Source organism: Lutra lutra, chromosome 1 (genome assembly GCF_902655055.1).
Source record: "Lutra lutra chromosome 1, mLutLut1.2, whole genome shotgun sequence".
Classification (NCBI taxonomy): Eukaryota; Metazoa; Chordata; class Mammalia; order Carnivora; family Mustelidae; genus Lutra; species Lutra lutra.
In genome coordinates this window covers 135,445,608-135,467,717 of record NC_062278.1, presented here as the reverse complement: position 1 = coordinate 135,467,717, position 22,110 = coordinate 135,445,608, and the positions used below count along the sequence as shown (strand labels likewise).

General features: G+C 48.4%; 1 protein-coding gene across 2 annotated transcripts in view; it reads right to left on the bottom strand.

Moving 5' to 3' along the window:
* The window catches only part of GALNT15 (polypeptide N-acetylgalactosaminyltransferase 15), a 42,521-nt gene extending 31,437 nt beyond the window's left edge, over positions 1–11,084 (bottom strand). The window contains exon 1 of one of the 2 annotated variants that reach the window (XM_047737516.1): positions 9,859–11,084. In XM_047737516.1, the coding sequence (XP_047593472.1) occupies positions 9,859–10,388 (530 nt within the window). In that variant the 5' untranslated portion in view covers positions 10,389–11,084. The remainder of the gene's footprint in view (positions 1–9,858) is intronic. The other variant, XM_047737506.1, reaches the window with a different exon arrangement.
* Positions 11,085–22,110: the final 11,026 nt, after the last annotated feature.

Below are 22,110 nucleotides of genomic sequence, written 5' to 3'. Positions count from 1 at the left end.
AATGGAAGAGTAATTATAGGCATTCCACAGACAGCGGCCCTTTTATAGCTATCTTTGAAAAAATGTAATTTACATGTGTATTGTATTTATGCTTATCTTTGTAAAATATAACGATCTCTAAACAACCACTCTACCGGATAGTGTGAAGGGCTGCCTGAATTCCTTTCGGAAGTTGTCTCCTCATGAGCAATAAATAAGGATCATGATATCTATGGTGTTTCCTTTTTCAGTCTGGCCACCAGGAAGCTCAGAGTAAGGAACCAGGATATTTAGTCATTGAGAGGGTTCTATGGATTGCCTACCTTCGTCCTAATTTTCTCTTTGATCCTAACATTCCCTCTTTCCATCCAATCATTTAGCAGATATTTCCTGACAACCTGAAGTCTGTGAGGACTGAAAGATGAATTAAACAGATAAGATCCTTAAAGCAGAATCTGTGGTGCCCCACCCATAGCCCCTTCGGCTGTATCCTTAAAGTACACCACACCATGCCTTCTAACTGCCTCAGGGCTTTCTCTGCCTGCTAGAGTTGCTCTCCCCATGCTGATCTGAAGAGCTGCCCTCCCCTGGGAGCCGCCCTCAGCCTGTGACTAAAAGGAGCTGACGTATTAGTACCCTGACCCTAAGGAGGTCAAACATGGATAGGCTGTTCCACAGCCCCTCCCAAATTCCCCAGCAGGCTGAGCCCTAGTTGCCCACTGAGGCACACACTTGAGAACACACCTTTAATCGGTCTATTTTCTGCTTCACATTCCTAGTTCCTTACCAGGGCTCCCTGGCATCGAGCGCAAAATGAATCCTTGTCTCAGGCTCTGCTTTGGAGAAACCCAAACTAAGACAGTCTCTGAGGTCATGGAGTTTATATCCTGTGAAGCTGATAACCAAATAATTACTTAACAGCCACACCAAGTGCTCCAAGGAGACCCTCAGGGAGCCAGCAAGCTGGGCAGTGGTATGGAAGCCAGGACCAGAAGGGTGGCCAGGATACCATTTAAGGAAGGGGTTTGGGTAGGGAACAGGGTTCCTGGCAGATGTCACAGCCTCTGCTAGGGCCTGTGGGTGAAAAGGAGCTTGGGCATACAAAGAGCTGAAGGGGAGGTATTCCAAATTGATTTCCCCTTATTTTGATTAATATTATATTAATAGCAATTTTCTATTTTATGATGTATTTTTAAATTGTCTGAGGGAATGAAGTAGGTAGGTAAGCAAACAAGTAAGCAAAAGGGCCCCAGGCAAGTCACTCCCCCTCTGCATGTTTCTGATTCTTTCTGTCAAATGGGGGTGCACGTTCTTCCTGCTCTACCCCTGCCATGGCTTCTCCAGGTGGGGGGATCGGTGAGGTGGTGCCTAGAAACTGGTTTTGAGCATTGCAAAGTGGTCCCCAAATGGGACAGGTGGCTGTAAAGAGGATCCCTGAAGAAATGCTTGTTCTCCTTCTTTCCTAATGCAGTTACTTTCCTTGTCCTTCAACCACAGAGCTGGTGGATATTTCGCGCTCTCAGTGAGTACACTTCCACGAGCTCACCCTGCCCTCGTTTGTCCATCTTTCCGAGCAGCAGCGGGAAAGGAAAGACCAAGGGCTTCGGAATCAAATCAACTTGGCTTTGACTCCTGGCTTCATTTACATTCCCTAATTAGCCAACAGAGGGAGGCTGAAGCGTTCATATAGCCCAAGGGTGCGGCCGGGATCAGAGGACTCCTCCAGACCCAAGAAGGTTGCTAAATAAATGTTAGCTTCATATCTTCACGCTCCGAGATCAGAGGAGCCCAAGGTCTGTGTTTACACACAGATGCACGCCCTCGCCGTGTGCAGCTCCAGGATCCCCTGTGAACTCAGAAAATGCATTTGGACGATGATTCTGAGAAGGATGAGTCACAGCTTTGCACCAGATGGCCTGGCTAGGCCACCAACACCACCCCCACCCTTTCCGTGCCTGGCCAGCGTAGAAAGGATTCTGCTGGGTTTTCTGTTTGGGGGTTACTGACCTCCAGCTTCCACCAAATCGGTGGAGGTCCCCCACTCAGATGAGTTTCCGTGTCACCGCCTGGAGCCCACCGATGCAACAATCTGGGGCCTTACCTGCATCCCTCAGGGCTCCCAAGCCCCTTGGGTTTAGGGCTGGCTCTTGCTCACCTTCTCACCTTTCATAGTCGCTGAATAAATATTTGTTCAGCAAATGAAGGTGTGGGCACTGCTCTTGCTTGCAAGGAGTATGTAGACTGGTGATCTAAAGAAACAGGCAGGTAAGGCCACTGAGTCAGTGCTCAGTCCGTTTTGTCTGTAATTGGTGGGGTTTATCTTGGGAATACCAATTTCCAGGCCAGGCCTGGAGACAGAAGGGCTGGGACACAACCTGGGAGTGATCCTTTGAGGGATGGACAATTTCCTACAAATGAGAGAGGTGGATGGGACAGGCTGGAGCCTAGAGCTGAGCCTGAGGCTGCCTACCCATCATTCCCCAGAGTTGGAGAGAAGTCACACAAGAAGCACATAGTCCCCTTCTCTTCATGCGGCCCGCAGAAACCTCACAGCCTCCTCCTGAGGGCTCCAGGCCTCCTTGACTCTACTCTGATTCTGCTCCCCAGACCTGGACTAAAGATGGGCTGACACTGACCAGGGCCCATAAGGCATCCTGGGGCAATTGTCCCCCTAATAGGCATAACCTTCCCCAAGTCATTGCCAAGGGAACTTTCCAGCCCCTCTATCTCAAGGAGTTTGATATTCAGACATACAAAGAGGGTCAGCAGTTGGTAGCAGGTCATAGAACAGGCAGTAAGCCAAAGATGGGCAGCAGAAGCTGAGAGGTTGCTCAGGGCCTCTCAGATGTCAACGCCCCCCTGTCGTCCCCTTCCTTCCCTGTCCCCATCTCCATCCCTAAACGCAGATTTGGATCCCCAAGGCTGCCCTTCAGGTGGTGCTGATGCTGCTGGCCTCTGGACCGGAGCCTGAGCACAGGACAGTGGTTGTTAGTGGTGAGACATTAGAAGGCGAGTAGCCAGGAAGACAACCAGCTCACTCTGGGGACACCAGCTGCTGGAGGACATCAGGAAGGCCCAGCCCCAGAGGGGCTCTGGCTTGTGAGCCTCTTGCCTGTCCTCCTCCTGCACACCCGGCCCTCCTCCCTGGGCAGTCCTAGCTCCTCAGGCCCTGTGCAGACAGCTGTGAGCCCACCACCAGCAGCAACACCAGGGTCTCTGCTCCTGCGCACCCCAAAGGGCAGCTGCACACTAGCATCAGTTAGGAGAGTCCCAGCAAGCTGTATTTCACTGGCTGGTCTGGGGTGGGGCCCGGGCGCGATGAGCTGTGAAACTCTCCAATTGATTCTAATGCGCAGGCAAGGCTGTGAACCACTGGCCTCATCAGAGTTTCTGAAACTCTGACATGAATATCAATCCACTAGGGATCTCGTTAACAATAGAGATTTTCATCTGGTAGGAGTGGGGCCTGAAATTCTGCATTTTCAATGCTGCAGGCCTGAGGACCACACTTGCAGGGGAAATAGCAGTTTTCCTAAGAATTAAAAAGATAAGAGAGGAGTTAACCACCTCTGATCTAATCCCCCAGCCTAACCCGAAGCACAAAGCTAGACTTTGCTGCATGGACTCCCGTGAACACATTTGATCTCAGAAAGTTATCTTCAGCACTCCCGTGAACACATTTGATCTCAGAAAGTTATCTTCAGCCCGTCTACAGCATAAGCCCACTAAAGTGTGACAGATCCAGAATGGAAGTTGAGGGGCAGGGCAGGGAGGCACCGCTCCCAGCTGTGACTGCCCTGGGCTTGAGGACAGAAAGCTTGGTACATGTGTATGCCCTTTGGACTCCACTGGCCAGGGCCCAGAACCAGCACTCCTACTATCCACACTTAGTATCCTACTAAGACAAGGGAGGTTGTCTTCCCTCCCTTCCAGGTTGGGAGGGAGGGTAAGCTGAGCTCCAGCCCAAGGTGACTGCCCCAGCCTGCTCCTTCTGCTCTCACCTTGCAGCCCCCACCCTGGGATCGTGCCCACCCACCCCACTCACTCAGACTTACTGATGCCTGCCAACTGTCTTCTCTCTCTTTGGCCATCCAGGTGTCAAAGCCAACATCCTGGGGTGACTCTCCCTGCCTGCCGGGAATGGTTGACAGGAAGGTAGACTGCAACACCACCCTCTCCTTGATAACAAAGCTGCTGCCAAAGCAGCCTCTGGGCAGGAGGGAAGGAACAAAGGACAGGATACCCCTGCGAGGGTCTCCCCACTGGCTGTGGACCTGGGGCCTTGCAGCCCTGGTTCTTGGCCCTGGTTGTGCATCAGAGTCACCTGGGGAGGGCCAGGCCTCTCTCCAGACCAACTAAGTCAGAATCCCTGAGAGCAGGACCCAGAATGAATAATTTTTAACACTTACCAGGTAATTCCACTATGCCACCAAGTCGGTGATGATTTAGTAGCCCATGGGGTAGAAAATAACTCTTGGATCAGAGATAGGACAGTGACATGCTGTCCACAGCTGCCTGCTCTTAGTCTTCTCCATCTCTCAATTCATTCCCAGGCCCTACACTCAACAATAGGATAAGGAGGGCGCCTGGGTGGCTCAGTCATTGTCTGCCTTTGCCTCAGGTCGTTATCTCAGGATCCTGGGATTGAGCCCTGTATCAGGATCCCTGTTCAGTGGGGAGCCTGCTTCTCCCTCTCCCACTCCCCCTGCTTGTGTTCCCTCTCTCGCTCTCTCTCTTTCTGTCAAATAAATAAATAAAATCTTTTAAAAAAATATGATAAGGACACCTTTTGTTTGGACTTGAATACCGAGGGGGGAATCAACACACATTTTATCTCATTTAACCCACAGCCCACAGGACGGTGTTATTTTAGTTACATTTTAGAGGAAACTGTGCAGGGAGAAGTTGAGTGACCACGTGGGTCCCACAGGAAGAGCTGGTGCCGGAATTCATCCTCAGGTCTGCTGTTCTTTGGGCATATGTGTTAGTCACTGTTGTGGGGATAAAAACCAGGGAGACATGGGCCAAAATAGGAATGCAAGTTCCAAATTGATGCAAGTAGTTAGCACACAGCAAGGTAGGGCTGAGCTGATATTTATATTTAAGTACAAAACTCTGGGTCATGAAAGGGACTGTGTTCTCTGCCTCTCCTTTCTATTTTCCAATCCCAGTACCACCTCTTCCATGGAAGCTTCCAGAACTCTACTCCCTCTCCATTCACTGTCCAAATCAGCGGTTCCCTGAACAAACATCAGCTTTTAAAAATTCAGATCACTGCACTCCAACTCAGAAATGTGGAGAGTCTCCAGCAAAGGGGTCTGAAAATCTGCATTTTTAACAAGCCATATGGGGAATCTGACAAGTACATACTTTCGTGACCCAACAGCCCCTTGCTGCTCAAACACGTGGTCTGTGGACCAGCAGCCCCAGTCCCAGCTAGGAGCCTGATGGAAGTGTCACATCTGGGGCCGAACCCCTGGCCTACTACTCTAGACTGTGCATTTTAACCAGAGGCCTGGGGGGCGAGGTTACATACACTTTAATGTTTGAGAAGCGCGGCTCCGTCTAACCTGTTGGGTATAGAGTGTCCGCAGATCAGCAGCTTGAGCATCACGCAGGAAATGTGTAGAAACCAAATACTTGGGCCCCACTCTTGACCTACTGAGTTGGGCGCTGCAGGAAGGGAGGCCAGGAATCTGCATTTCAGCAAGACCTCTAGGTGATCCCAAGTGCACTCAGCTTTGAGGCTCACTGCCTGGACCAGGAGATCCCAAAGCACTTTCTCAGTCGGGAGCCTCTTTGATCCTGGCCATCGGTTGCCCTACGCCGGATGCCAGGATGATCAGAGAGCTGGGCCTGGAGGAGCCTTGAAAGCTGTCCTGCCACACAGACTGAATGGGCAAGGCCTCTTCCTCCCCGACCCCCTCTTTGATAGCAGCTTTGAAGGACTGAGTCTGCCCTGGTCTTCGATCTGGGCCTCTTCACTTCATCCATGTATTCATTCACTTCTACTCCCTCCAGTGCCCCAAGCCCTTGCCCTCCCCAGAGCATGGCCAGTCCCTGGAGCTTCATCCATTCTTATAAAGAACGCACTGGTCATTGTGCCCAGAGCTCACATTCCCCCAGTGATGTCATGCTACGGACCTCTTTTCTGCGTCTCATTCGCTTCGTTCCGCGTGATGCTTGAAGCGCTCCCAACAGTATTGTGCACCAAGTCTGTGCCTTCTATCTCCCCCGGAGTGCCTCTGGGAGGCACCCAGCTCCCCCAGCACCCTCTGATCACGTGCTCAGGTGGCTTCCCACTCCTCAGTGCCACCAATGACGCTGTGACAGACACCGTCCTCCCTATCACCCTGTGGACCCATGTGAGTTCTCTCATTTACAGGTGGAGAAACTTGAAATGCTTCCAGCCCAAGTGACTTGCCCAGAGGGTATGATGTGGTGGTTAAGAACATGGCTTTGGTGCCAGACACACCTGGTCAGATAACCTGGCCTCAGTCCCTTCTTTTTCTGTGCCTCAGTTTTCATATCTGTAAAATGGAAATGATAAAGTATCTAGCTTAGGTTCTTTATGAAGATTAAATGGATGAAAACCACTTAGCAGCATCCCCAGCACATAGGAAGTGCTCAGATAAATGTTCACTGTAATTTGGCCTTTCTTTCCAGAGCCTGCCTTTTGACTTTTTATACCGATTTTTCCCTCCTGTTTCAGTCCTTTTGTTATTATTGACTTCCTTGCATGCTGCTTTTCAACGTGACCTTCAGCAGTGACCCTAGAGGTCCTCAGATAAAGCCTGTGGCTTTGGGGGCGAATGAGCAAAGGCCAGGACTGGTTTGGAGATTTTGGTGCACGAATCGGGGCCAGCAGGACAGGCTTGCAGGAAGCCCTGGGAATCGGGGCCAGCAGGACAGGCTTGCAGGAAGCCCTGGGACGGGTGGTGCTCGGTACACTACAGCTGAAGGTAGAGGCACGGGATTTCCAGAGTTCTCCTTGGCCTGGTGGAAAAGCAGTGCAGGCCTCACGTGGGGTAGGACCTTCATACACGGCTGGTTTTTTATGAGCTGGATTTGGGCCTGGTTTTGTAGTGGGAGAGGCGGAGGGTCCCGTCCCCCTGGTTGCCTCACTTTGCAGAGAATCCCTTGTGGGTCCTGAGAGGGGCAGGAGGGGGAGACAGCAGCACCTGAGGGGCAGAGGGGAGAGGACAGAGAGGCTGGGGGCCAAGGCCCTGGCTGCACAGCCTGCATGGGGGAGCTGAGCCAGCAGAGGGCGCCACACACCTCCACACGGAGCTGATGGCGGGCCTGGGAGAACCAAGGCAAGCTGGGCGAGGGGGTTTGCCTTGGACTGTGGGGTTTCCCAGTCTGGAAAGTCCCAGACAAACTGAGACCAGTGGGTTACTCTGGCTTGAAGAGGCGCCCACAAGAGGCTCCCACACACACGCGTCAGTGAACATTGCACACGTGACACAAACCGTACCCGCACTCATACCACATCATGCGAACAACACACACATGCTCTTCACATCCCAAGCATAGCACACGCAACACACTTGCACACACACGTACAACTCGCCTGACACACTTACAACATGTATGCAACACATTCAATGCACACACGTACCTGCAAACTTGCAAAATAAGCAGTACCTCATAACAGACATGTGTACACCCCACACCCACATACACGCCACCTACAGGTGCACAACACACACTCTGCAAAATTCACCCAGACTTGCATCACACACACACACACACACACACACACACACACAATACTCATGCACTTCACACCACATGACTAGTACATAACGCACATACACAGGTACAACTCAGAGAACAGGTTGATACGACACATGTGCAACACATGCAACCCGCACACCCACACAAGCACATCTGCACACGTAACGCAGTCATCACACAGTGTCTACTCACGCGTGTGCTACAAATACACACACAAAACGAAACCCCAGTCACAACATGTCCCTGCATAATGCATGTCACACTATGTGCAAAACACACATAATCACAAATGTACCAGATATGCCCCTTCATATATCAACATGCACACACATAAGAACATGGACACGTGCATGTGTGACTCCACACCACACAACTCATACCTGTGCACAGCATAACACGACACACGCAGGATATGTATGTATGTCCAACACAACAGACATGTAATGTACTTACTACACGAAACACACACATGCACAAACACATATATACAAGGCACCCACAGATATGCGTATGCACAGTGCATTTCCATAAAGTCCACACACACACACACACACACACCTGTGGGTAGCCAGAGACCTTCTTGTTTAAGGCAATGTTTCTTATTGGCAAGATGAAGACACTCCTTGCACTATGCCAAAGCAAAAACGTATGCAAAGAATTTGAAAACTATATATTCATTCATTCAGCCCTCATTTCTTTCTGTCTGCAAGGCAGGGACCTGAGCATTGAGCAAACGTCAGGGACCACTTAGTTTTGGTTGTAGTGAGTGTGATGAATTCAAACTTCTGAGAGCACAAAATCACACTGGGGTGGGCCTGGCTGGGTCTGGAAGTTTCCCGAAAAGAGCTTTTTAAGCAAAGACCTGAAGCTGGAGCAGCAGGGTTGGGATGGATAAGATGAGTGAGGCAGGCACACGCGCAAAGTAAGGAGCCACTGTCTCACGCATGGACCTGTATTTGCATGCCCCGAGGTTGATGCTGGCCAGTCAGGCTGCCAGGAAGCCACCACCTCCCCATCCCCCTGCCGCTGCCCACCCCTGGGCTCAGAGGAGCACATCGCCTTGCTCTTGACTGCAGCTCTACGTAGACCTGCCCACCCAGGGAGGGTCAGAACTTGTGTTTGCTTGGTGGGAAACTCGCTGGGCTCTAGGAAGTGAGGTGGCTTCAGAGAAGGAACTTCCCAGAGCTAACGAGCCACCTTGGCCCTGGCTGCTGGACCAGAGCCCTCTCCTGCAGCCTGCCATGGTGATGGTGGGGGAGGACAGGGGATGCACAAGGCAAGCTCAGCATCTCCCTGGGTCCAGCCTGCATGTTGTCACACTTCCCAGCTTGCCTCCTAGGGTGCGGCCAGGCTAGGTTGCCAGGCTAGGCTGCCGCAGCACAGCAGTCTAGCCCTTGAGGACTGGGACTGTGTCCCGAGTCTAGTAAACAAAGGAGGGTGGCATGAGGTGGCAGTCCAGGGAGACTGGAGCTTCTTGGATTCCAGTCTCTGCTTTGGTAACTGCTGGCTGTGTGACTGTGGGCAAGTTACTTGACTTCTCTGTGCCTTGTTTTCATACCTATAAAATCAGTCTGAAGGTAATCCTCTCACTCATCTGACAGAGTTGTAAGGACTAATATATGAACAGCTCTTAGATTAAAATCAGGCACCTGGCAGGAGTCACAGAAATGTTAGTTTCAATTGTTAATTTGACCCAAAAGGAAAGCAAACAATAGCAACAACCATAATATCCAAATGCATGGAGGCAGAGTGTTAGAGGTGGAAAGTGGGCTGGAGAACGTTTGCCCCATGCTCACTCTGTGTTGAATGGATAAAGCTGTTTGACCTGATAATCCCGAGACAGAAGGACTAGCACCGGAGTGGGGAAGAGCAGTAAGAGCTCCTCCTTTTCACACCTGGAGGGCTGGTTAAATCACCGGACCTACCCAGAGTTTCTCACTCCCTGCATCTGGGATGTGGTCTGAGACCGCCCATTACTAACAAGTCCCCAGGTGATGCTTCTGCCACCCAGTCCAGGGACCACATCTTGGGAATTACTGCCCTAAGGACAGTGGAGGCAGAATGGAGAACATTGGCGTCTCTGAGTCTGCAGATAAGGCCTCGGGAGCGGGGGGAAGGGAAAGCCAGGACCTTACTTACAGTGGATGCCGTACCTCAGGCAGCGCCCTCTGCAGGGGGATACGGGCACTGAACGCCTCCTCCAGGCTGCGTGGGGTCAGCTCATCTTCAGATGCTGCCCCATCTTCCTCCTCCGCGGCCCAGTCTCTCTCTGGAGGAGCCTCTTCATCCTGCCTTCTGCTTGGCTGTTTGATGAGCCGGTAGCTGCCACCTCTCCTGCTCTGGGTCTTGTTCCTTCTGGCCCTGGGTGAGGCCACGGCCACCAGGAGCTGATCCTCCCTCAGAGAGATAAAGGGGGGCAGGCCCTCCAGGGGGCTGTACTCTTGGCCCTCATCCTCGGCCTCCAGCACCCATTCCTGGGATTCCCCAAAGTCCAGGCGATACCCAGCATCTGGGCTGCGCTGGGTGGCCTGGGCTGTGACCGCAGGGTGTGGGGCATGCGGGGGAGGGAGCAGCACGGCCACCATCAGCAGCACGCACCCCAGCATCAGCAAGAGCAGCAGGAATGGCAGTCTGCTCGGTCCATGCCGGCATCGCTTCCTTAGGAGCATGTTGCTGGAACTTGCCAAGTGCAACAGGTCATATTCAAGTTTGCGTCCTCCTCCAGCTCCAGGTTCCTTCAGGCTTGCAGGAGAACCTGGCTTCCTAGATCCACCTGGAAGTTTCTCGCTGGTCACTTAACCTGCTCCTTTTTTTCCATCTGGCATTTGCCAACAGCATGTGCAGGACTGACTACTCACAATCAGGAAGCCACGGGACCCAGGTCCCACACTGGTTCCTCCCTCTCTGAGTGGATTTCTGTAATTGCCTTCTGAAAGCCCATTCACGGGGTCTTCAAATGGAATCGTTTTGCCCCTTTTACCCTCTTTATCTCCTTGGGGGAAAAAATTATTCCATTCTGCTCAGGTGTTTGGTCTCATGTGTTTCGTCTCCCCCCCACCACATGCGCTCACATGAATGGTCAGGTTGCTATGCGATGTCTTGAGGGGAGCTGGTAGGTCCTCATTCCATCAGAGCTGACAGTCGTCCTCCTTTGGACACTTCAAGTCAGGTCAGATCAACAGATGTGAAGCCGCAGGCAGCGCCTGATTTCCTTTCACACATAGCTCCGAGCTCAGCTGAGAGCCCTCTGCCAGACACATCGGGAGCCAAGCGTGCGCCTCGCTCCTGGTCCTAATGCCCTCACTGTTCCCAGACTTTGCACAATCCCACAGAACACAACTCTGGGGCAAAGTAAACACCGTCACCGCCAGGACCAAACCCAAACAGGAACGCCCCAGGAGTTGCAATTTGAATCTCGCAGATAGGAAGACTTCTTTCCTCACCCACAGGGGCAGTCAAGAATGTTCCCTCCCGATTTCAGGAAGGCTGTAACCTGGGACATAGACGCAAACAGCTAGCTGTCTGTTTGCACCCTCAGCCTCCCACAAGTGATCTGGGAAGTCAGGCTGGACTCTCCCTCCTTCTTGAGGACCGCTGTCCTCATCCTTCTGAGAATGAGGGAAGCTGGGGGGAGATGCTCTTACACTTAAGCCCCTCCTGCTCACAAGAGCATCCGAATGCCTCCTATACATGGTCACTAAGTGGGGAAATCAGGGAAGGAGTGGTGTGTTCTTCAGTTATAAAACCTTCATTCAACCAACCGATTTTAATGAGCACCTACTATGTGCCAAAACTATTCGGGGACTGGGAGTGCAGCAGTAATAAAACACCAAAATTTGTCCTTCAGACTGGAGTTTACATTCTAGTGGGACAGACAGACAGATAATTAATTGAAAAATGCAGTGGGCCAGGTGCTGGTAAGGGCTCAGGAGAAAAATAAAACAGGGCAAGGGGCTGGGGAGCATGCACTGGGGGTTGACAACAGACACTGAGTGGTGAGAGAAGATTTCACAGAGGAGTTCAATTCCGTGGAAGGAGAAGGCCAGGCAGCAATGTGGGGACGAGCATTGGGGTCAGGGGATAGCAAAGGCAAAGATCCCACAGCGAACATGTGCTGAGCCTTTCCAGGAGCAGCAGAGAACCTGTGTGGCAGGAACGGAGTGAGGAGGGCAGAGTGTGGTGGAAAACAGGATGAGAATGGTAAGGGGGTTAAGAGGTGAGGGGGGGTCATGGAGGGTCTCGGAGGGTATTGTAGGGATTTGGACTTGTCCTCTTTACTCTGCATGAGATAGGAACCCTTGGAGTGTTGTGAGTGGAGGACAGACACAACTGACTTAGATTTGAACGAGATCACTCTGGCTGCCGTTTCGGGATCACATTGGGGGAACAGAAGGGAGGAGCAGGGAGACCAACTCAGGTGCTGTTGCAGCGAGAAATAATGAAGACATGGACCAAAGCGGAGGTGGGGAGGAGCAGTCAGCTTCTGGACATATGCTATCCAGTGTAAAGAGAAAGAAGAGTCCAGGGTGATTTCAAGTTTTGGGTCTGGTGGTTGGAAGAACAAAGTTACCCTTACCCAACAAGAGGAAGGGCAGGAGTTGGTAGAAGGAGATGTAGGACAGCGGCTGGTTGGGCCATGTGAAGTTCGAGATGTCGTGTAGGTAGTTAAGGGGAGGTGACGGGTAGGCAGCGGAATATGCAATGGCTGGGGGCTGGGGGAGAGGTCTGGCCTGCTGATGGTAAAGCTGCACAGGGACGGTGTCTGAAGCCATGAGATTCAAGGGGGTGATATAGATGGGAGAGAGGAGGGAATCCAGCATGCTCAGAGTTCCTGGGCTTCTGGCTGGCGTAGCCAATTAAGGGTGACCAACCATCATGGCGAGGTGCATTTCTTCTCCTTGCTGCAGAACTGCTAGGTTGCCCGGTAACCAGGAGTGGGGTGTGGGGTGGGTGGGGGGACTGCCATTGGGGAATTTCTGAAATGAATTACTCATTGTTTCTACTTTGATTTTGATCTTAGAATGTGAACTTAAACATCTCATGGAAAAAAATGTTTTTCCTTTTGATTCAGTTGCTTCTTCCAGAGCTTGAGCTCAGTGTGTGTGTGTGTGTGTGTGTGTGTGTGTGTGTGAGCATTTTCCCTGAAGACATTCGGAGTCAGAGGCGACATAGTTATATGTGACTGTTCTTCACAGCCCAACGTAGTGTCCCGATGACAGCAGTTAGAATTGCTGGATTGGGCCGTATCTTCCCAATCCCACATCGGGGTGGAGTGGGGTAGGAGTTATATGACTTTCAGGTTCAAGAGGCAGGCACTCTGGGAGATGTCATTTAGAATTTCTGGGACATTTCGAGGTTAACCAGGATGATTCCAGGAGACTTCCAGAGAACAAAGCAATGCTTGGTCTCCAGCCTCAGGGCATAACACCCTCCCTGACCCTCTCCAGAAACACTGGTTTCAAACTCATCAACCAGCCCTCCCCTACCCCTGCCCAGGGCCTTTACCTGACTGACAATTTGCTTGACATTTCCTTCCCCAGAAAGCCACCCAGAAGGCTCACTTACTTGCTTTTGTGTTTCTTCCGATATTGCCTATTCAAGTGAAGCGTCCCCGGACCCACCTTTCCACACCAGAAGCCCCTCCATCTACACATGGCATTCTGTCCTCTTGCCTCGCTTTCTCTGAGGCTCTGTAGATTTGCCCCAACACTTGATAAGTAAGATAACTCTGTTCTTCGTTGTCTATATCCCCATCCCTCCCTCATAAAAGGTAAGCCCTACAAGGAGAGCTGTTCCACCCATTCATTCACTGATGTTTCCCCGGAGAACTGTGTGTCTGAGTGGGCACTCAGTAAATATTTCTCGAATGAACGTAGAGACAACAATATAGCTATTCTGATTCAAGTCAAGTGAGGTCAGCATGTCCTCTGAGACTCCCGGATTTGGATCAGCCCTAAAAGAATCCCACACAGCCCATAATCATGGGATGATACTTGATGATACTTGAAGTCTGCTAAGAATGAAGTAAAATTCCCACATACTTCCCCCATGGACAGAGTCACTCTGAGCTGAGGGAGTGGCAGGCCTTTCTGGCCCCAGGCCACTGGGACCATCTATACATGTCTGGCTCACGGGAGCGAGCTGCTTGTACACCTCCCAGCTAGAGCCTCCCTTCAGCACCCAGATGTCAGCAAGTCCTCCTCAGTCTACAACCTTGGCTCTTAGCTTCTGTCTTTGTGCAACTGGAATTTTTTCTGATCACTGAATTGTTGAAAATGCCAACCATATTCTAAAACTATGGTCGACCAGTTCTTGCTAATGCTGGGTGTTAGGGGATGATTTGAATTTTGTTGATCCTACACTGAATTTTCACTGCTATAGTTGAGAATCACAGGCTCTAAGTGAGTTTCTCTAAATGAATTTTTTTTCATAGTTTTGTAACGATACGTATATCTACCAAGAAAGCTATAACTTAGGGTTTGGTTGCGGGGGGGGGGGGGTTTAATTGTTTTTTTATTTTTTCAGGATGATTTGTTGATTTTTCTGACCTTCCCGAAATTTGAGCTTAGACCTCAATAGAACAGGGATATTTTATGTCACACAACTGCAGACAAAGAGGAGTAATCCTGGGAGTGGGGACAATGGACACTCCAGTTAGACATCGGGATGTCTGCATCTTACTTCCTTTAACCTTTTATCTGCCTGTTCTAAGGCCACAGCCCCTTTAGTGTAGAAAAGTCTGCTATTTGCCTAGAAAAAAAGTTAAGTCTTCAATGCAGTGTGGCAGCAGGTCAAAGTGCCTGAACAAGCCAGAGACGGAGGCCTTCACTGAAGGAACAGCGGACATCATCTAGTAAATAAACTCCCAGTCACGCGACAAGACACCTGGCCCAGGCCATTCATGACGTCATTAACAGGTGAATGTCTGGTCACTATTTGGTTCCCTTATGAACTTGAGGTGGAAAGAAGAGCTAGAAAAAAGAGGAGAAGAGAAAACAGTTCCCCCCAAGTGCTTGACCACAGGCATGTGGTCTGTGAGATTTTGTTATGTTAAATGGTGATGACTGTTCACTTTTTGGCCTCCCCTATTAATGGTCGCTCCATCTTTGTCTCTCCCACACATAGCACGATGCCTGGTCTTGCAACATGTGTGACAGAGATGGGATTAGTACACTAGACATCGTGCACTGACTGAATCGTTGACAGTAAGGTAACAGCCTGGGATGGGTATCAATGTTCGGCCTTAGAAAGGGGAGAAGGGAATGAGAGGCCATGTCAGCGCCCCCTCCTCCCTTTCCTCAGACCGCCTGACAGGACCAGGCCTGAGGTGGACAACCTCACTCCAGCTTCTCTGACAGAAACCCTTCGGCTCAGCTTTCCTTGTGCGGGGACCCTACTGGGAAAGAACGTGATCACTGATCGGAGTGTATCCGTGTGTGTAAATACCACAGCTATAAGCAATGACGGAGAAGAGTTTTCACACAGGGCTGCCTTAAGGGAGGAGCAACATCTATGATGCTTCTAGGGTCATCTTCAGATGTAAGAGTGGCCAAGAACAGAGGCCCTTCTTAGGCCCTTCTCAGACTTCCTGAGCTAGAGTTGATGGAGGGTGGGCTCAGGCATCTGTGTTTTAACGAGCCCTCCAGATCCTTCTAATGTCTGCCAGGGAAGGAGGGCTCCCTTGTAAGGAAAATTGCCAAATCACTATGCTGTACACCTAAAACTAATATAATATCTAATGACAGCCCTATTTCAATTCAAATAAAAATTTGAAAAATATATAAAGAATACCTCTCCCCTAACATGACAAAGAAGAAATCCAAGCTCAATTTGCTTCTTTCTGTCCTTCTCTCAAGGCCGGGACCTCATCTTCCTGGGCATGAGAGGGCAGCAAGGGAGCTCAGTTCTGTGTGTATAAACCCCAGATGTGTGAGGCCACATTCTCCTTGGTGTGGGTTTATGAGCTCATTTGCCCCCAAAATAAAAACACTCATCTGGGTTCACACATAAGCTAGTCTTAGGCCCTCACCTGTCCTCTTCCTAGTTATTTACCCATGCCACGGTCTCCTGAAAGGGCTCTGGCTCCCAAATGCAAGGGTTCCTGGGGCCACACTCCTTGAAGCCCAGCCATGCCACTCTTCTGGGGGGAGGGGCACAGGGAGCTCTGTGAGACCACCTCACACTCATCAGCCTAAACCCATGCAAGACTTTTCTCCTGCTCGCACAGCATGCTGGTTGTAGAAGACTCTGGGGGCTTGTCACTGCCCCGGACCGTACCTGAGCATGGGGACACTGGTCTTCTCTCTCTCTGGGGCTTCGGTCGTTCACCTCCACATACGCTTTCTGCCTTGGGGATTGGCTTGGAGGAGGGACATAGGGCAACTTTCCAGGGATTCACTGGGATCCCAGGTCTCTTTGCTCTCCCTTCAACTTTTCTTCTCCTGGACTACTGCGTTTAAAAATAGGTACATTTAATATATATATTTATAATTTCCAAAGGGACTGTAGCAGCCGCTGTACTAGGTCCCTCAGCCTTGCTCTGAGTTCACCTGCAGCTGCAGACAGACGTTGGCTGTGCCCACAGACAGGGCACCACGGTGCCCGTGTCTCTGCCACAGGGGAACTCGCTCCCGCTTTGAGCAGAGCAAGGCAGGAGTGCTAGGGACTTAACTACAGGAGCAACTCTAGTCATAAAGGAAAGGAGATTGGTGGATAAATGTCTCAGTGAAAAATACCAGATAAGCTCAGTGCAACTATTCTGAGATGTGGCTTACATAATTCATTAGAGAATTCCTAGCGGTACTGAAGTCCCAGCTGTCCACAGTGGCAGTCTGTTCATCAATACCCTTTATCCACATTCTCCCTTTTTCGTCTCGTTCTCACCACCCCCTCGCTTGTACTTCTTGGTTCTCTTCCCAAGTAAACTCCTGATACCTAACTTCTTACCCCAGAGTTTGCTGTCAGGGGAATCCAAAGTAAGATAGGGATGCCACCAGCATAAATACTTGATCTATCCTTTTGTTTTCTGGTTGTGGAGGACAGTAATCACTGAAAGAGGTACCTTCCTCTAGTATTCTGCAAGGTTATTTCTGTCCTTTTTGTGTAAGTGGGACTGTAACATGTTTGCTGATCTATGCTCTGTGCAAAATATGTGATCAGCACTCTTTTAGATCTAAAGTCCTCAAAAGAGTGAAACATTCTTCAGCGTATTCTGTATGATGCCTAGAATATGTTGCAGGGTAAAGGCCATACCCGACATTGTAAAGATAGCCTGTCTTAAAAAAAACACAGTTAATCCCAACAATCCTAACAATATTTTGGAATTCATTCTGACCACCCAATTCCACTAAAAAAAAAATTTTTTTTAAAGATCCTGTTATTTTGTTTTCAAGTCACAGTTATGTATTTTTTTTTAAATTGTATTTATTTATTTGAGAGAGACAGAGAGCACAAGTGGGAAGAGGGGCAGAGGGAGAGGGAGCAGAGAGCCTGAGGCAGGGCTCCGTCTCAGGACCCCAGGACCCTGAGACCATGACCTGAGCTGAAAGCAGATGCTTAACTGACTGAACCACCCAGGCGCCCCATGATTATGTATTTTTTAAGGGCAACAGCTTTTCACCTAAAAATGACTTTTGTTCCTAAAAACAAGTACTCAGAAAATTACCTCTGTTGCTCGGTAATAGCAGGTGGGGGTCATATTGGGAGGAAGATCATGGACACTAAGCTTATTCCCCATGGATCCATCCAGATAGGGTGGTGGGGAGGGAGCTCTCTTGATTCTGGCTGCCTGGGGAGGCCTAGACTCGGGCAATGGCCATGACCCAAATCAGCATCTTGCTGAGCCCAGAAACAAGACTTGAGGCAGCTCCTGCCAGCTCCCAGCAACAGATGTACCGGAAAAATAACTCCATACAAATTCAGGCGGTGTGCGTGTCAGCTTCATGCTGTGGGACGCTCCAGGAGAGTCTCCACTTAGTTCTTCCATCTTTTCAGCTACCACTGACTCTCTTGTCCCTCTGAAGGAGGGACCGGGGCTGGGACTGAGATTCTCAGACCACCTTCAGACTAGCCTCATGAGCCCCTTCTGGGTGACATCAGTCACTGTCAACACCACAATCTACTCTCAACAGACTACTCAGGGGACATTTGGCTCTTGTACAGAACAGGGAGGCTCTGTTACCAGTCTTCAGGTGTTCTTTGTTGATTGATTGATTGGTCGCTTGCTTGAGGTTCCTTTTTAGTCTATTGAACCTGGAAAGCCGAGCATCTGACTTCTTTGTAAGCAGCACTCTTCAGTGTCCCCTTTTCCCCAAGGCAATGAGGATGGGCGCCAGTTGTCAGAATGGGGAAGGGCTAGGGCACAGAGGAGATTATGGAGAGCAAACTTCTCAGGCATCCTGCCCCCAACCCCCCCCACCCCCCACCCCGAGTTCCAGGGGTCTTTGAAGGTTGAATCTGGTCTGGGAGAACTACATGCCTCTGTCCCTCATTGTTCTAATTCTGAGAACAAAGGTCTACTTTCTGTCCTAGCGCAAAAAGCAGGGTGAGCTCAGCGCTCTCTGTACTTGAAAACTTGTAGCTTGTCGGTGCGTGTGCCCATGTGGGCATGCGTATGTGTTTATACTATACATTTGAAATAAACTTTGTGGATAATCACACTGACTTGAGCTGGGGTTGCAAGGATTAAAGATGCTGCCAAACTTTTGAGAGGACCTGGAAGACTAATTGCACAGGGCGTGTGTGGGTTTTGGAGATAGAGATGAGTTCTGTGACTGATGGATGAGGTTTGGAGTATCTGTAATGATTCTTTTGAAAAAGCACTGTGAAGCCCTACTCGGTGTATTTACTATTGCGCTGTTTCCATTCATTCTAAAGACATTACCGAACATCCACCAGGTGCCAGGCAAGGTACTCGGCATGCTGAATAAAAAGATGAACAAGGGGCGCCTGGGTGGCTCAGTGGGTTAAGCCTCTGCCTTCGGCTCAGGTCATGGTCTCAGGGTCCTGGGATCAAGCCCCAAATCAGGCTCTCTGCTCAGTGGGAAGCCTGCTTCCTCCTATCCCCCTGCCTGCCTCTCTGACTACTTGTAATCTCTGTCTATCAAATGAATAAATAAAATCTTAAAAAAAAAAAAAGAAAAGGAAAAAAAATGATGAACAAGATGTGGCCAGTAAGACAGGTCCACAAGGTATGATAACCACATACCATGCTGGGAGTACTCCTGGAGATATGTACTAACTCATATTTGGGTCCGTGTGATGACAAAATAAAATGTACAGGCCTGATGTTTCTGCAAGCCTGTTGGTGAACACCAAAAGTCCAATTACTTCTCCGCCCGCCCATAGGCTGTAAGATCTTAGAAAGCTCTTGGGATCTCCTGAGCTTGGCTCCTGCTGGTGCTGTGACTTCAAAAGGGCTTTTTAATAGTGTGTTAATAATGAATTAAAACCAGATTGATTCCAGCTTCAGGGCTGGCACTCTCAAAGCCTGGCTTTCTGTTCTATGAGATAGAGACAGAGCTAAGAAGGAGTTTATGGCAGATGACCTTGAAGGAGGAAGGTAATCCTGCCAAGGGTGATTAAAGTTTTATTTATACAATTTCCCACTGGGTCTTGATCCACAGAAGCTGGGTCTAGAGGGAACTTTTTGTCTTCACCAGTTCATTTTAACCATATGGAGGATTCTGATCATAAGGAGAGCTTTTTCCTTATCGACCCCGTTCCTGGACTTTTTCTACAGCAGCTTTAGGAAAATGGATAGAGAGACACCGAACTAGAGAGGACTTGGTAAAAGGAATGAATTCTTGTGTTGGTAAGTTCTCAGGTTCTGTTTTGGTCTGGGAGAATCTAAACGATGGGCCAAGTGGAGAAGAAAGAGAAGAAAGAGACAGAAGACTGAGAGCCACCAGGAGAGAGGCTATATAATACAATATATAATATATATTATATGTAATAAATATATATAATAAAAATGTAAGATAGGAGAAAGGAAAAAAATGAGGAAAGCCTGATGGATTAGGCATAGAGAGTGAGAGATGTCAAGTTGGAGGAAGAGATGCTCTGAACTAACCTCAGGGAACACAGGAGGAGAAGAGAGGAAAGGAATTTTAAGAGGTGTCTCTGTTCTTCACTTATCAATAGCACAATACACATTCTTCTGAAGTGCGTATAGAACATTCTCCATGATAGACCACATGTTAAACCTTAGAACAAGCCTCAATAAATTTAAGGATTGAAGTCATACAAAGTATGTTCTCCAGCATACTTTTTGTTCTCCAAGAACAATCAATACCAGAAGGAAATTTGAGAAACTTACAAATATGTGGATATTGAACAATACATTCCTTAATAACCAATGGATCAAAGAGGAAATCATAGGGGAACTTAGAAAATACTTGGAAATATGGGGCGCCTGGGTGGCTCAGTGGGTTAAGCCTCTGCCTTTGGCTTAGGTCATGATCCCAGGGTGCTGGGATCGAGCCCCGCATAGGGCTCTCTGCTCAGCGAGGAGCCTGCTTCCTCCTCTCTCTCTGCCTGCCTCTCTGCCTACTTGTGATCTCTCTCTCTGTCCAATAAATAAATAAAATCTTAAAAAAAAAAAAGAAAATACTTGGAAATAAATGAAAGTGGAGGTAAAACATACCTAAACTCTTGGCATGTAGCTAAAGCAAATTTGGAGGGAAATTTACAGCCATATATGCCTATAAAGAAAGAGAAGAAAAACTTCAAATCAAACCTATCCTATTACTTTAGGGGACTGCAAAATAAAGAGTGAACTAAACCTGAAGCAAGCAGGAAGAGGAAAATAAATTAAAAATCTTGGGGGATTTTCTCATGTAAGAATTTATAAAGCTGTTTCATTTTATTTAATGGCCATATAGTATTTCATTGACTGGATAAACTATTCAGTGGTTAATTTAACCAGTCTTGTACTGATATACATGTCTATTATCAATTTTTTGCTCTTATGATAATCCTGCCTTAAATACCCTTAGACACACAAACTCTCATATGTACGTGCATATACTTGTAAATTCTTTTTTTTTAAGATTTTATTTATTTATTTGACAGAAAGAGATCACAAGTAGGCAGAGAGGCAGGCAGAGAGAGAGGAGGAAGCAGGCTTCCTGCCGAGCAGAGAGCCCGATGCGGGGCTCGATCCCAGGACCCTGGGACCATGACCTGAGCCGAAGGCAGAGGCTTTAACCCACTGAGCCACCCAGGCGCCCCTACTTGTAAATTCTTGGAAGAGAATTTCTGGATCAAATAAAATATGCATTAAAAACTTCACAGCTATTACAATTTGTATCCAAAGAGGCTGAATTAATTTACACTTACGATAAAATATAAAAATGCCCATATCCCCATAATATTACCAGTATAGAGTATTAGTAGCCCTTTTAATCTTTGCCTACCTGAGAAGTGAAAAATGGTGTCTCAGCCACAAAAGCTTTAAGGTACCTAGTAATAAGTTTCACAAAATTTGTGGGACAAACTATAATCTTTACTGAAGGAATAAAAGTAAACCTGGAGAGAAATAACATGATCCTCGGTGAAAAGAATATCATAAAGATCTGAATCTTCCTCAAATTCATCTATAAATTCACTCTCATTTCATTTGAAGTGCTAATTGAGCTCCATAGATCTTCACAAGCCATCCTACAATTCCTACAGAAGGGTAAAGAACCAAGAATGGATAATTATGAAGAACAAAGGAGATCCCTTTCCCTGGATATGCAAATTTATAAAGTTATAATACTTAAAATAGTGTAGCATTGGAAAATGAATGAGAAAGAGATCAATGAACAGAATAGAAATTCCAGATAAAGACTGGTAAAATTTTTAAGGCTGATGATATCAATTCAGTCAGGGATGTGGGGGATGGGGACTGTTCACATCACCGGAGGAAATGTAAACTACCTTTGAGGAACATTTTGCTGATATCCAGTAACATCGAGGATGCCCATATTAGACAGTCCACTGTTTGCACTTCTGGAAAAATCTTTTGTATATTTCTACAAAAACAGATGTGCAGCAATATTCACTGAAACATGGTAATGGCAAAAAATAGGAAATAACCAAATGTCACATAATGAAGTCCACACAAACAAATCTCTAAAACACCACATCAAGTGAGAAATTAAGTTATAACAGGACAACGTAATATCTACACGAAATTTTTAAAGAATCAAAATGATACTACACATTAAGCATATGTAGTAAACACAGAAATTATTAAAAACTAAAACACTTTTAGGAGATGAACACTACTGGGAATGGAGAAAAAATAGAATAGAATGGGGTAGCAGGGGTAGCTGTATCTGTAATTCCAAATACTAATTGAAACCAAAGTTCTGAGGCTAATATGACCACAAGTCAACTTTTTAAAGC